At 40.5% G+C, this 15919-nt stretch overlaps 1 protein-coding gene across 2 annotated transcripts in view; it reads left to right on the forward strand.

Annotated features, from left to right (window-relative positions):
• Positions 1-15919, forward strand: part of csmd2 (CUB and Sushi multiple domains 2) — a 263474-nt gene that overhangs the window by 167340 nt on the left and 80215 nt on the right. For both annotated transcript variants that reach the window (XM_042226362.1, XM_014338052.2), the window contains 6 exons: positions 1309-1435; positions 9409-9611; positions 9804-9995; positions 11434-11572; positions 11790-11977; positions 15679-15873. In XM_042226362.1, coding sequence (XP_042082296.1) covers positions 1309-1435; positions 9409-9611; positions 9804-9995; positions 11434-11572; positions 11790-11977; positions 15679-15873 — 1044 coding nt within the window. The remainder of the gene's footprint in view (positions 1-1308; positions 1436-9408; positions 9612-9803; positions 9996-11433; positions 11573-11789; positions 11978-15678; positions 15874-15919) is intronic.

The following is a 15919-nucleotide window of genomic DNA, read 5'->3' on the forward strand; positions in this document are numbered from 1 at the left end:
CTAAAATGCTGTCAAAGCTAAAGTGAGGACGTGGGCCATTATGTTATGCCTGTTTGGTGTATAATGTACTGTATAAGGAGGTTTGAAAGACAGAAATATATTTGTTTGCATTTAGAAGAAATGACATATTTGCAGCATAAAAGGTAACAAAGTATTTTTATCTGTTTGTGGAGAAATCGCATCTTCTCCCTCTCTGATGGTCAGTTTGTAAAGTACTACAATCTTATGTTAATTTAAGTGTTCCTGCAGTCAGTCCCCTTTTTCCCCCATTCCTATTCTCTGTTTTTCTCCCTGCGTGTCTGTGTTTAGTTGCTGTATTGAAGTACAAGGCTTACTTGTCACTGATGGATTTCACAGACCATCATCACCATCATCATCAGTATGATTTCCAGACCTCAATTTTCCTTCTGTTTGAAGGATCCATTTTTCTCTCAGGGGAAGGAAAAGAAACACGAGCCACTTTTAACATCTTCTTGTCAGTTAGTGGCCTCACAAAACGGGAACAAAAAAACCCACTTAAAATCTGATGTTAAACATTTTTTCTCTTCTTTTTTTTTCATTCAGAGTAATTTGTGGTAATTGAAGGAAGGGCTGAAAATTGCTTTTCAGTCATAGTATTTCTGAAAGCACTTTATTACTTAAGTTACTGGAAAAGAACCCGATTTTGTTCCCCTTTTTCTTGACAGATTGTTTTGGCGCTCTGATTTTTGCTTTGCTGTTTCCCAGAATGTGTTTTTGTGTTGACAATTTTCTAGAGACTGAGTTTATGTTGGTTATGTTTTGTGAACTGTGATATGATACTAGAGAGATCCTACTGACTGCAACCACTAGTACTAAACACACACTCATAACAATGGCACTCATCTGATGAGCAAGTCATTCACAGCCTATCGTGTTGCGCACCTATACTTTCGTTTGACACTCTTCACACTTCCTTAAAAGTGGCAGTGAACTGGAGTCTGATGAATTGAATATTGTGTTGTTCAGTCAACAATTCCATCAGCTTTCAAAGATGAGATCACGTTAAGATGGTGAATTGCCTTTGCTGAGCCAAAGAGACACAGAGTGTATTGAGTTGGCCGCTCTCCCTCCTATCATTTAAATTTCAAACTACATGATGGAGTCTGTCACATTGGAGGATTTGACTGCTATGTCAATAATTAATAATGATGAGAGGGAAGCGATGAGCTGTACTTTACTGGAAGTGCGGTAATGCAACTTTTGGTCTGTTAAGTATGCTAACCTTTGTTGTAGCAATCATTATTAACTTCTTTTATTCCCCCTCGCTGCTTTCACTCTACTTTTCAGCCGAGTGTGGTGGCACCATCAAAGACGAGCCTTCCGGTCGTATCCTCTCTCCGGGATACCCGGCACCATACGAGCACAACCTGCACTGCATGTGGACTGTCGAGGCGGCCCCAGGAAGCACTATAAGGTCTGAACAACAGTCCTTGGTTTCTTTTTTTTTTTAATTTTTATTTTTGCTCTCAGTCTAGTTTTCTGATTACATTGTTTTTTACAGGCTTTCGTTCAATCTACCACCTTTCAATATACTTCCAATTTAGCCCAGCCCCCTTTTGCAGTGGTATTCATCACTTTCACAGGCTGCTGTGTAATCAATCTTCAGTGAGCTACTGTTGGCCAACAGCTGAGTTACAACTGGTTGAAAGGAAATGCGTCCTCTGAGTCTAAAGATGTCAGACTACAAAAAAAAGAAAGTCAAGCGCTCTGAGTTTTTGAGAGATCTTGCAGGTTGTATTGGTTTTGATACATTCTTTGTTTGATACTTTTGCACTTTTGATCAATAGAAACTTAAGTTTATATTCAGTATTTTCATCGTTTCACCCCCTGGTGTTGTCAGTCTGTTAATGAAACTATTTGCTCTTCTTTACCTCGCCTCACCTCGTCTTACCTCCATAATTCAATACGTAGCCATTACTCTTGCCCTTGGAGGAAGGAAAAACACCTTCAGGCTTCTGTGTGTTTGTTTAATCACTCAATTTGTGTTCTTATAAATGTAAGATTGCGCAAGAGTTTACTGAGTTCTTTTGAGCCTGCAGTGTCACAACAAAACATTTTACACATGATGAAGTCATTAGGATGTTAAAGCCATGGTCATGGTAAAAAGAAAGTGCATTTTCTATAAATTCTAAGGTTTTATATCTCAGGGTAAAAAAATGATCTGGTCCTTGTGTGTGTGTGTGTGTGTGTGTGTGTGTGTGTGTGTGTGTGTGTGTGTGTGTGTGTGTATTATATACATACATACAATGGTATAGATATATTGAATGGTATAGAAATTCATCATTTATTCAGAATAGCACTGGATAACTGGATCAGTAAGCCTCATGGCACAGTGTACTTCAGCCTCTGGGAGAATCCCCTAAATCCATAGGTACACAATAAAAAGGTTCAAGTGGGAGATCTATGATCTCTTATCACTAATTGGATAAACTTCCACTACAAGATCTCATACTAATCCTAATAATGTATATCATGCCTAATGCATCTTTATATATGCACTACACTGTTATTTGATGTGTGCCTCTGTATTCCAGTATACTTGAACTGACATAAATCATAACTGATGAGGAGTAATATCTAGTCACAAATATAGACAACAACACTCACCCAAACACAACAGCAGAGGTTTTGCCGTAGTGTTAATCCTTTTAATGCGTCACTTTTAATCGTGCCACTCTTCCTTGTTTCAGGACTTCTGTGTTTTTGTTTGGTTAGTGTCTGATTCATATCTATTTTCCATCCCAAACAATGCAAACATGTCTTTAAAAAGACATGTTCGGCATGTCGTAGATTTGTGTATGCGTGAATGCCGCTGCATATCTTGAACATCTGACATTCCCAGGTCCCTCATGATTGCTAGTTTAGGTTCATTAGTGTCGTCCCTTCCTCTGGCTCCCTGGCATTCCTCTAGAAGGTATGCTCCGGCTCATGTCTTTGATCCTACGCATGAAATTCATTATTGAGAGGAATTTGCAATGCATTAGCCCAGGGATTCCTTGTGTATCATGTGGTGTAGCTGAAGGTAGCACACTAATCAAACTGTACTGAGTATGTGTGAGAGACCAGAAGTTGTGCTGAGTGACCGCTTACATATATACAGCCTAGAGACAGGGTTACCTGGGGACATTGATGGAATTAAAATATAGGTAGGAAGCAAAGAGTGGATTATAGGCATGAAGAGATAATAACAAGATCAAATGAACTGCAATGATAAGGGAGGCAATGAGCCATTTTACTGAGGTAACATTCAGTGGTTACTGCTGCAGACCACATAGTAAACTTAACAACGAAGCTGTAAATGTTCATCTTAAACACAGTGTTCAGTAAGAAAACATATACTCTAATTTGGTCACTTATAACATGATTGGATTTATGATATTGAACTTGGTTTTAACTGTTCGCAAGGCATCAGTGCTATAATTGGAATAAAGGATAAATCTGAGAAGAAAATAAATGTGGTCAGCCTCATCCCACTGCATCAAATATTGCAGTTCTGTCAATTCAATTCAGTTGAATTCAGTCTTATTTACAGCATCAAATCACAACAATGGTCACCTCTAGGCACTTTGTATTATAAGGTAAAGACCCTACAATAATACAGAAAAAAAAAACAATCAGGCAAGCTGCTATGAGCAAGCATTTGGTGACAGTGGGGAGGAAAAACTCCCTTTTAACGGGAAGAATCTTCCGACATACTCAGACTCGGAGAAGGGCAGCCATCTGTCGTTTCCAGTTGGGGTGATGGGAGGAAGACAGGACAAAAGATATGTTGTGGAGATTAGTAATAACTCATGATTAAATGCAGAGTGGTGTATACACACAAAGAGTGAAAAGTGGTGAAAAAAGAAGAAACAGTAAATCATGGTAAACCCCCAGCAGTCGATGCCTCTTGCAACATAACTAAGGGAAGGTTCAGTCTCACCTGATCCAGCCCTAACTATAAGCTTTATCAAAAAGGAACGTTTGAAGCCTAATCTTAAAAGTAGGGGTGTCCTAACCTTTACACAGAAGAGGGTCTGAAAGGTCTGTCTCCTACTTTTAAATACCCGAGGAACCACAAGCAAGCCTGCAGTCTGAGAGCAAAGTGCTCTGTTGGGGTGACATGGTACTGATTTCACAACATGTATGTGAGAAGAAGGATTTGGCGTCAGTGATAACACAAGCTATTATTTGGTGTTGGTGCACCAACCTCTGCACTGCTGGAGACAAAAAGATAAGTCTTCTTATTCAATAATGCTCTTTCACGGTGTAACCATGACACTTACCCACTTTACAAGCATCCATATGTGAGTTTAGAGTGACAAACCTGTCACCACACCATTACCATAAACTCACCACATCAAGGCATCAATACCAAAGGACACTTTGCGCTTGTCTATAAGATGCCAGAACGATGACGAAATGGGAATGATAACAGGCTGGGTGCCATGAGGTGGGGTTTTTTTTTTTTGGGGGGGGGGTCTTCAGCCTCTGCTTTTATCTCACTGATTCATTTTCCAATGTCTTTCACACCTCTTCCTGCCTAAGAATAATTGCAACCTTACTTTCTTCTGCATGATAACACTGCTTACATGCTATTACATCATGTGCCTCACAGTAAATGAACTGGACAAAGATCGCCGTGACCGCAGAGTTTTTCAGCTGTCCAGCCGGCGAAGAGATGCCGACCGTACTGTCTCGTTTGTTCCGTCTTTTTTAAAGCCTGCTGTATAAATGCGTCTCCATCCTGATGAATGATCCCACAGGGACAGTCCCACAGAGGCCACATTTACACTTATTGATGAGGTTAGCTTTCACTGTGACATTTGCTTTATACACACGCTCTCAATTAGTTTTAAAAAAAAAAGAGTTGCAGGAGTGTGTTCGCTCTACATCTCTTTTCTTTGTCATTCCCTTCACACCACACATATCCATACACATCCGCACATACTTACTTATTTATCATTTTCATGCACGCATGCACCTACTCTGAAGACTCCCCACAGGACTTTTGATTGCAGCTAGACTGTTTTGTATTCATATGAGATATTCTCAACACTCTCTATTTCTATCATATGAATACAAAATAGTTAAGGAAGAATCAAAAGAGACCTAAGAAATCTCTTCCATCCTTCTCTTCTCCATCTCGTCCCCTCGCGGCGATTCCTCTGACACTTGATTGAACCATTTTATCTTGCTAAGAGGGGACTGAGTGTAAAAGGAGACCCCTCACCGTAAACTTCAAAACATGGTTCCCTGTGATTCCACAAAACGTTAACTGCACGCAGAGATCCAAATTTCCTTTTCCTTAGCGAGACATACTGTAATACCCACTTTTCTCAGTATGTTGTTTCATTCATCTTTCTTGTACCTCACTCCCGCCCCAACCCCCGCAAAGTACTTGAGTTAAGTGGAGAGGCTTGCTTCCTAGTTGGAAAGTAACATTTGTCTTCCTGGTCCTGGTCCCTCTGAAAAAAAATATAATCAGGGAATAGTCAAAGAAAAATGCCTGCCAGGAGGATTGGTTCTTTAAAAGACGAGTACATTCTCAATGGTCTTGCACGTGTTCTTCTGAGAGCTCTAATGTCAGCATGTGTTCTTACAATCGTCCTGCAGGACTCTTACTCTCCTTCTGTATTCTAGATGTCACTCTCTTCGCATCCCTCACATGTGAGTGTTCATTCCCGACTCAGAAAAAAAGAGGCGGTATTCAGATGCTCTATAAAAGAAACCAGTTATCCCGACATGCACCCCAACGTCCATCCTATCAATTCAACTGCTCATCCTTATATCCAGAGCTTCCTTTGCTTGCCATCAACTTCTTATTCTCCTGCTAGTATTCTCTTCTTCCAGCAACCCAGCAATGATTAACATTGATCTTGTGTTTGCTCCTTGTTTCATTACACCTCTGTCTTTCCACACACCATTCCTTCTTTTATTTAACACACACATCTGGAAATCGAGCACAATGCTATTAAACAGCTTGGTTGACTTAAGGCATGAGATTCTTCTACACGTGAGTTGGTCCAACACGTGACTTGTTCTTGATTCTGACATTCTGGATTAGGCAAATCCCCCACTCCCAAAAAAACCATTATGCTCAAGCACAAAATCAATATTGTCTCAGTATACACACACAAGAGCACACATTTATATGTATAAACAAGAAGGCAGATGCCCATACATATATTTGGGGAAAAAATTTTTTTTGGTTTTATTCATTTATTCAATCTGGCAAATTCAGTGAAACATTTCAGCATCTCCTGTCTAAAGTATGGGGAGGTGGAGCGTAAGTGGATCATAGTACCTGAGGGTTTCATAACAGCATTTGCATAACAAGCATCTAACTGCCAGAGGCACGTACATGACCAGGATGGAGACCTTTGAACACAGTCTTTGTTTGCTTAAAGTGAAGCGAATAGTCAGCATGCGGAATATTAGCAGAGCAACACTCGAACTACTACAAATATAATGACGCTTGGGGTCATGTGAGAAATGCTTCAGTAGATCATCACAATTGTGGCGTGTGCAAAAGGTTTGCTTACTTACACCTGTGAGCTGTCAAGGAGAGTCGCTTTCTTGTGCTGCTGCACTTCAGAGTCAATTGTCCTGCTCAAGTGCTCTTCAGCAGGAGTTGATTTAAAAAAAAGAAAGGTCACACTTACACCCACGTTTTGATTCAAACCACTGAAAGTTTGAGATCTGTTTCATCAGACTTTTGTTTGCAGTGGCAGCAGCCTAAAGAGGTCTTTTTTTTCTTCTTTCTTTTTTTGTTTAGCGTTAATAAAAATGTAAAGGTTTGACTCTAACAGAAACAGAAAAAATGTAAAGATGTCTCATCTATGCATTTGTAATATTAGCATTTTAGCAGCAGAGAGATTAGCAGGGAAATGAATACCATGAGAAGGAACGATATTGATTCCAGTTTCTTATCATAGGAAAGGTTGTGTTGTGAATGTGATGCCATACCAATATTTATTCATGTGTGGTGCTAAGCCCAAAAGTTCTGATGAAGGTCACAAACAAAAAGAAGCTCATAACTAGGATTTGCCAGTGAAAAATCCTTGCGCAACTTTACTTTTCACTATTCAGCATCGAGGCATATTATGATCCTTTAGCAGATTCTGAGAAAAATCTCAGAAATTCTATCGCTAAAGTTTATAACTTTAGTGATAGATTAGAGTGGTACATTTAGGAGAAGAAACTCACAATTTTCTAAGAGCCATGCCAACAATAAGTGTTTTTACCATTAGCAGACAGTGGTGTAAAAATAAGTGACATGTGCATCAGGATTTATAGCATTTTAATCCGAGAGTATTATATCACATTACTCACAAAGGCTCCAGTGCGCCTGATAAATGTAGCAGGTTTACGTCCGTGTGTTCGTATCTGTGTAAAAAGCATCAAAGCTTATGTAAGACTATGTAATGCTGCGTGTCCTTTAAAATAGCTATCGGTGTTCATTTATGTGAGTATTTACTGGTCCGCCTGTCTGCACATGTTTGTTTTATGTGCACTTCTTTCACAAGCATTGCGACAGCACTTGTCAAGTAGGTTACGTACAGTATCCACACACACACACACAGACACACACGGCACATTGTGCGGGTAGCCTCTGGCTGCTGCTCACACATCAGACAGTATGGGAATCGGAGTCTGACACCAATTATGCAGAAACGGTGGGAACTTGTTGCTAAACCCGACATATCAGTGGGTTGCTGTTTCTCCTCTGCATCATCTATACCTCAAGGCTCTGTGTGGGTCTGTGTGTAAAGCCATGAGAATAGTAAAAGCACATGAAGTACCATGATCCCCAGCATTCACAGGATACTGGGAAACAGATTACCATTCAAGTCACAGATTTTTTTTTTCTTTAAAAAGTGAGCACTGGTAAAATTTATAGAAATTTAAAGCTTGCGTAAGATTCTTCACAAAACAGAAATGGAAATATACACAGCTCTACAAATTGTTTTCTTTAAAACAAATGAACTTAAGTGCAGCATAAGCATTATATTCCAATAACTTTAACTTCACAATGCAGCTCTTTGCTTTGCATTAATGCTATAATGATTGAAACATGAGGGGAAGTGTCAGGAATTTGCCTCGGTCCAAAATGTTTGTTAGAGAATTAGCATAAAGTTGTTTTTTCTGGTGGATTTTCAAGTTAATTTCCCGCTAAAGTTTTGCACCACAATTTAGTTTTTTCTGATATTTTTGCATCAATACAAAATCCACACACAAACAAACACAAACGGCACATGTGCGGGTAGCCTCTGGCCTGTGCACATCCGAGCTCTTATTGAAGGTGTATCGGTGAATTTGTATAAGGAGTGCGCTTGAAGCAACATTAGAGACTGTGTTTCTATTGCTGCAGCGCATTAGAAGACAAATAAACTGTGCGATAAATGCTTTTATTCTGTGTCAGCACAACAGTTTAGCACATCCTCATTACTTTATAGTCACCTATTTTGAAGGCTTGCCAGACAGCAGTGTGTTTCAGAGCGAGAGAAGAAAAAATCAAAGCAACAATTTAAATGGTCATAAATACATGTTTGAGTCTCTCTTGCAGGGTAAAGCTGCAAAGTCAACAAATGCCATCTGATCTAGCTTGCACTACTTTATGCCCTTTTACTCCTCCACAGCTTGTCCAAAATCTAACGTACACGCAGTCACTGCAAACTATGCGTCATTATGAATCACGGCACAGTCGAGGCTACCGCACTTACAAACAGGCACACACGTACCGCACGCTATAGTGCTTTTCACATCCATTGGACCACCAGCTGGCTGACAGCTGTCTAAGCCAAAGTGAAGGGTAGATATTTTGACAGCATCATCTTTCTGATGTCTAGACTGAAACTATTAAATGCTGTGGCAGATGTATCTGTTTGACTGACATTGTGGAACATCCCTTGAATGCTCTGGATCCGGCGTCGGTGATTCACTTTAAAAAGTTATTTGTTTCCCTCGTTTACACTTGACCTTAACTGTGTTTTTGTCTTTCCTCTATTGTCATTGCCTCCTTTAATCACATTACCTGTTGTAATTTGATTCTTTAACATATACGGTTTGAGGTAATCCGTTTATTTCTCCTGGTCGTCTTCAGACGCATCATTGCATTTTAGAAAATGCGGACGTTATACCTGTTGCTTTATCATAGGGGTAATTTTTTCTTAATATGTATTGAAAAACAATTGCAGTCCTTTCTTGTCTTCCCTCCATCAGAAGGACATGTGGGTTGTAACATATAAGGGTTTTCTTCTTCTTTTTTTCAGAGGTGTTTTGTGTATTTTTTTTGTCTGAGGTTGCTTTCCATTAATTTCATCACAAAGACTCATCCATCAACTGTCAGTGCTTCTGAAGTCTGGTTTTTTTGTTTGTTTGTTTTTTTGGGTTTTTGTTTTTCAGTCTTCATTTCCTGGTTTTCCACACGGAAGAGGTCCATGATGTGCTTCGGATCTGGGATGGGCCCCAGGATGGAGGTGTCCTGCTGAGGGAGCTAAGTGGCTCAGTGCTGCCCCAAGACGTCCACAGCACCTTTAACACTATCAACCTGCAGTTCACCACAGACTTCTTCACCAGCAAACAAGGCTTCGCTCTTCAGTTTTCTGGTGAGAGAGAGAGAGAGAGGGGGGAAGGATGATAGGAAGTGATGGGAATGTTAAATGAACATGACTGGGTGGGACCAGTTTCAGCTCTCACACATTTCACTGCAAGAGATGACAATAATACCCTCTTTTCATCTTCTAATCGTGCGCCATTAAATGCTCTTTTACTCACTGAGCCTTTCTTTGCTCCTTCAGTGTCTACTGCAACCTCCTGCAATGACCCAGGCATGCCTACTAATGGGACCCGCGGTGGCGACAGCAGGGAACCCGGAGACCATGTGGTGTTCCAGTGTGATCCGGGTTACATCCTGCAGGGGGCCAACAGGATCACCTGCACTGAAATCAATGGTCGCTTCTTCTGGCAGCCAGACCCTCCTACATGCACAGGTACTCTACAACATAACCCCATCCGTATTACGAAAGCCTGTATGGATGAGGATCACAGCTTTACTACTGCTGTACAAGTGCTAAGACTGAGGCTCCTCGTATTTTATTATAGTTGTATTATTTCCTGCCGCCTGCCTAATACAGTCTACTGTATATCTCCTCTTACTGGCCTGACTTTTGTGGAACAGGTAGAGAATACAGATTCCTAACTCGATTACTTAACAGACTCCTTAAGTGAATCTTAAGTGGCAAACCTGATTGCCATGTTCCCTCGACATTTACTGAAGTCACTGCGGCAGACAGAGAGATCTGATTATCCTGTTCCTCAATAACAACACAGACCTCTCAGTCAGACCTACACTCTTCGTACAGTCTTTGTGTTAATATATTATCGCACGTGGTTCTCTGCTAAACAGTGTGAAGTCATTAACAATAGCAATTAAGAGCTTGTGATTAGCTGCCTTATTTAATTAGCGCTTAGCTTAATTAGATCATTTTCGGCGAACAATCGGACACTTCTGACACAGGTGAGAATGAGGTAAGAGAACATCTGTGTGCATTAGCTAGGTTTCAGTTAGATCAATCAACTGCTGCTCCAACGTCCTGTGGGGAAGCTGCACAGCACATAGAGTACGAGCTGAGGTTCTTACAGCTATGTAGCTGTGTTGTTTTAGGGCAATTTTTGACCAGTAAGTTTTTCGTTTGTTTTTCAAATTGATTTTCATTATAAGTTGTCACTTCGCTTGTGCAATACATTAGAAAAATAAAAATTTAAAGGTAGCAGTTTGTCAGATTCCAAAGCGTAGGGACACTTGGTGATCAAACACTCACTGATAAGTATTTATTTTGAGAACAACAAACTCTTTTTGGCTATAATCAGCCATCAGCACAATCACAGGGAAAAAAAACATTATATAGATCCAGGCTATCAAAGTCCAAAAGGCTTAAAGAAGATTTACTGTTGAGTTGTTTCCTGCAGGCTATTTTAACTACTTAATAGGACTTCTGATTCATCCTTCTTCCAGCTTAAACATTGCATATTTTCCTCACTTATATAAACTCTTTTTGTTTGGCAGAATCATGTAGTTGTAATCTATATATAGTTTATTTGAGGTTCACTTGCAATATACACCATACAATTGTGTGTCCTCTGTTTTGATCATATTTGTTGTTTATTTATTTTTAACTGGGATGATGGAGGCTCATACTATAAATGTGTTGGTCTTACCCAACAATAAATGCTAAGAAGAACACTTATCAGTGAGTTCTCAAATAAAATGAAACACACATCTATGCAATGAAAAATAAAAGATTCCAGCATCTTAAGATAAACTGAGATCAGCTCTGTTGTTTGATAGCAGTTCAGTTGCTGTCCAGATGCCACTGCTGTTTGCTCCTCGACTGCAGTGAACTGTAATAGATTTCTTCCTTGTCATAGCTCCATGTGGCGGGAACCTGACAGGTCCTAGTGGGCTGATTCTGTCTCCAGACTATCCTGAACCGTATCCTCACGGACGAGAGTGTGACTGGACAGTTACTGTCACACAGGACTATGTCATCTCTCTGACCTTCAACCAGTAAGCATTCAGTAGAAAAGAAAAAGGAAAAAATGTCAACGCATATGTTTTGACTTTTCAACAGAGGGGGGATTTATGCTTCAGTTGATCTTTTAACCTTTTCCACTTTTCACATTTTATTTTCAAAGTCATCCTAGTAAAGCTATGTTACCTTACTCGCAGCCTATCTAAGCAGCAGTTATGTGATTATATTTTTAATGTTATTCTCTTTAACCAGGTTCAGCTTGGAGCCAAGTTATGACTTTTTGCACATCTATGATGGACCGGACTCCCTCAGCCCCTTGTTGGGTAGCTTTTATGGCACAGATGTTCCCGATCGCATTGAGAGCAGCTCCAACACGCTCTTCTTGGCTTTCCGCAGCGACGCCTCTCTCAGCAGCAATGGATTTGTGCTGCAGTACACAGGTACATGTCTTTTCTTAAAGCAATGCCGTATTTGGTTAATTGGATAAAAAACAGTGACGCTGGGAGAAAGAGTTTTTTGTCTTTTTTGCATTTCCATTAGAATTAAAGTGTTCATTTTGGCTTCTTTTTTCTTTCCACATCCAGCATCTTATAATTGTGAACAAAACAGCAGATTTCAAGAAGGTTGCGCAGCTTTATCCCCCGAACAGTTCACATTTTAAAATTCTTCCTCTGGCACAGAGAGAGTGCATTTACCCTCTGCTGCTTATCGACCTTGCAGATTGTTTCTTTTTAACTTTCCCTTCAGTGTAGTCCAGAGCGGATACGATTACCAGTGTGAAAACATTCTCCAGTGAAAGAATGGGTTGTCTGCGCTGCAGCATCCTGATCGCAACCTCCCTGTTTCTGCTATGGCCTGATTGGGTGTCATTATTAATGTGCGCCTCCTAGCAGGAATTCTGAAAACAAACAACTGTCGGCTCGTGATCAGTGCAGCTGCACTAAGGGCCTCTGATAGATTGGAGCAAACAGCATTTTGTTGTCTCATGTCTAAGCACGGTTGACCGCAGCACATTGTTCAGGGGACCCAAATGTATCTGTTCACGAGTGGTCACAGAGGGCCACTTGGTTTAAGGATTGTGTTGCACATCTGTTTGTTCTGCATTTTTGTTTCAGCCTTGTAGGGGACTACCTCACTTCCTAGCAAATACACAGATGCTGAGGAAGCTCTAAATTAGACACAGCATCTATGTTAGGGGCTTTGCTTGAGAGAGCAGTGTTAAATCTTCCTAAGTCTCCCTACCTCAATTAGAGTTGTTTAAGGTATCAGACACTTAACCAATTCCACATTGACCCCAAAGCTTCCCGTTTCTTGGCTCGCGCTCAGATAGGATTTGATGTACAAGCAGTCGACTGATTTGAGAACTCTACCTGTTTATGCGCCGCAGCCCTCCAACTCATTGGCAAACTGTCCTTAAATGAAGTGAGAAACAATGTTTCGGCAAGACAGCGTTACAGAGTCTACCCCTTAACTCACTCCCAGCAACATTCACTGCAGTGTGTGATATTGTATGGCCAATCTGGTAGAGCAGATGGACCCAGTGTGTGGCTTCGAAAAACTCCCTCGCCCCACTTCCAATTCTCCACACTAATGAACCATAACCAAATAATACATAAATTACCTCCTCGGTTTCAGACAAACAACATGGCACAAAAGCGCGTTTGGCTGCGAGTTCGGGTCTGGTTGGTGAGAAGACAGCACGTCGACGAGTTGGCCCAATCCGGCATTTGGTCAACCCGGCCCTGAAAATTGTATTACAAAATGCGCCCGAGGTGCTGTCAGCCTCTTCACTGAGCAGTCTTTATGTCTTTCTGTTTTCTTGTCTCAGGCATCCTTTGATTAGGTCTTTTACGCTTTTCACATTGGCTCTCCAGGGAAATATGTGGACTCAAAGACTTTCCATACCTGAGCCACATTTAAATGACACTCACAAGACACAGACAAGAACATTTACACACAAAAACATGCACATTATTTCTCTAATCCAACACCTTCATCAAATCTTGGGCTCTCTTGCAATTTACCACTAAATGTCTCCTTTAAAAACACAACAATAAAATGGAAAAAACAGACGATGCGTTTCTCACATCTTCACTCACATCTGTAAATCAGGGTCAAGGCTTGTTAAATCAGCTCATTTTATTGGGGTGACCAACCTTCTACAGACCAGCTTGTGCCAAGGGCCAGCCCTTTCCTAATGCCTACTATATCTATCACAGCTCCGCTGTCTCTTTTCATGTCCATCATTTTTACCCTTCAGCCCCAAAAGCTTGGGGTATTTTTGTCGAGGGTGAGGGCAGGGTGTCCTAGCTGACATCTTTCTTATCGTTGAAAGATGTTTTCACCACCAATATATATATATATTTCTTCTCATGACATTTCAAAACAAGGTTCATGGCTAAATAACCCTTGTTTAGAACAGGTAGTGGTAGTCAGCAGACATACCTGGCCCTAGCACTCTGTGATATCATTAGTTCCCCAACTTTCAGCTTAGAAATTCAACATTTATTTCCTGTGTGTCTAATTTTGTCATCAATGAATTAGAAATTTGATCTAATACACCATGTACTTCAAATCAAATTCAAATTCAAATTTTATTTGTCACATACACAGTCATACACAGTACGATATGCAGTGAAATGCTTATACAACTGCTCGTGACCTAAAGATAAAAGAAAAGGCTATGAATAAGATGGGAAATAAATATGAAAATTAAAAAGGGTAAATTTAACTAGGAAGGTATAAAATAAAATAAAATATAAAAATTAAAGTTAAAAATGAAATAACTGTACAACACAAATTAGAATGAAGGGTAAATTTAACTGGGAAAGAATAAGATAAAATATATAAATTAAAGTTGAAAATAAAATAACTGTACAACAAAATACACAATACACAGTATAGAAATATATAAGAATGTATGAAGAAATATAAATATATATATACACAATGACAGCAGCTATACAAGTATTAAATGGAAATGAAGAAACCTTTTTAAAGTACTTGGTGTACAATGCGAAATATAAATCTTTAAGTTCAAGATGATATAAGGAGGCCAAAAGTTCTTAAAATATAAAGGTGTCATGCTTTGATTATTTTCAGTGAAGCAATAAAATACAAGAAGAATGTTACATTTTTTGTCAGCTCTGGGACTCATTTTAATGTGGGTTAGTCTTTTTTTGTTGACCTCCCAGTGAACCTTTTTTAAGAAATGCTTCTGCTATATGAACATTGTTACAGTGTTCCCTGTTTAAAGTTTGCACTCAGCTCGCTCCTTTGACGCAGCTCAGGTTCTTGAACATATATTCTGTCAGACACTCAAGTGTCAGTTGAAATTTCCCTAATGAGAAAACAGTTGACTCACCTTCCTACGCTGGGTGTAAGTCATCAAATATTAAAGTTTGCTGGGAAAGTGGACTGGGTTTTAAGATTGAATTAAATTGCTTTGGGCATTTTTCCCCCCGTGTTTATTTTAGCAGTAAAGGTGTGAAGTGTGACAAATTGACAGGCCTCCACTCACGTGTACATTTTCCACCTGAGAACAATGCGATGGTAAATTGAGCAAGACATCTTTCTTATGATCTCAGAAGTGATGATTGATGTGTGTGGTCGGTTGCAGGTTTTTTGCAAGTGAAGTTTGGCAGGGTACGAGTGTAGGTGTGTGTGTGTGTCTTTGACAAAGAAAGCTTGCGTATGTGCATTGTCTTCTCTAGTTGACTGCACAGCGAAGCGTTGGTTGAGAGGCGGTTATGTGCAGTCAGCAGACCTTGGGCCAGAGCCATGCCACTCTCAATCAGCTGCCTGTCTTTCTCCACAGCCATACATACCCCAGCAGCCACAGATGAGAGGCCACCGTCAAGGGCTAGAGAGAAAAGTGGCAGTCAGTCAGTGAGATATATTTACTGACAGAGGAAAGCACAGAGTTGCAGGAAACAGTGGGGCGGGGGTGAAAGCAAACGCACCCACAAAGGAGGAAGGGAAGTTCGAAATCCAAGTGTATCAGTAACCTTAGGCAGAAAACAGCTTCTGTTCCAGTATCACGGCTACAGCTGGATGCAGGGGGAAAAAAAATCCTTTCATGAAATAACAACGCCTGCTCACTTCTGTCACTGATTTTCCACTGCGTTACCTCTCTCTGCAGAGAACCCTAGGGAGTCTTGCTTTGAGCCCGGCCTGGTGCGCAATGGGACACGGGTGGGCACCAATCTCAAGCTGGGCTCCACCGTCACCTACCACTGCGACAGTGGCTACACACTAGAGGGAGACCCAACGCTCACTTGCATCATGGGGGTGGATGGCAAGCCGAGCTGGAACAAACCCAAACCCATCTGCATTGGTAAACACTGACATCTGGAGACGGTTGTTAGGAACACAAACCACAT

This window comes from Haplochromis burtoni, unplaced genomic scaffold (assembly GCF_018398535.1).
Source record: "Haplochromis burtoni strain Fernald_Lab_line unplaced genomic scaffold, NCSU_Asbu1 Contig_208, whole genome shotgun sequence".
Lineage (NCBI taxonomy): Eukaryota > Metazoa > Chordata > Actinopteri > Cichliformes > Cichlidae > Haplochromis > Haplochromis burtoni.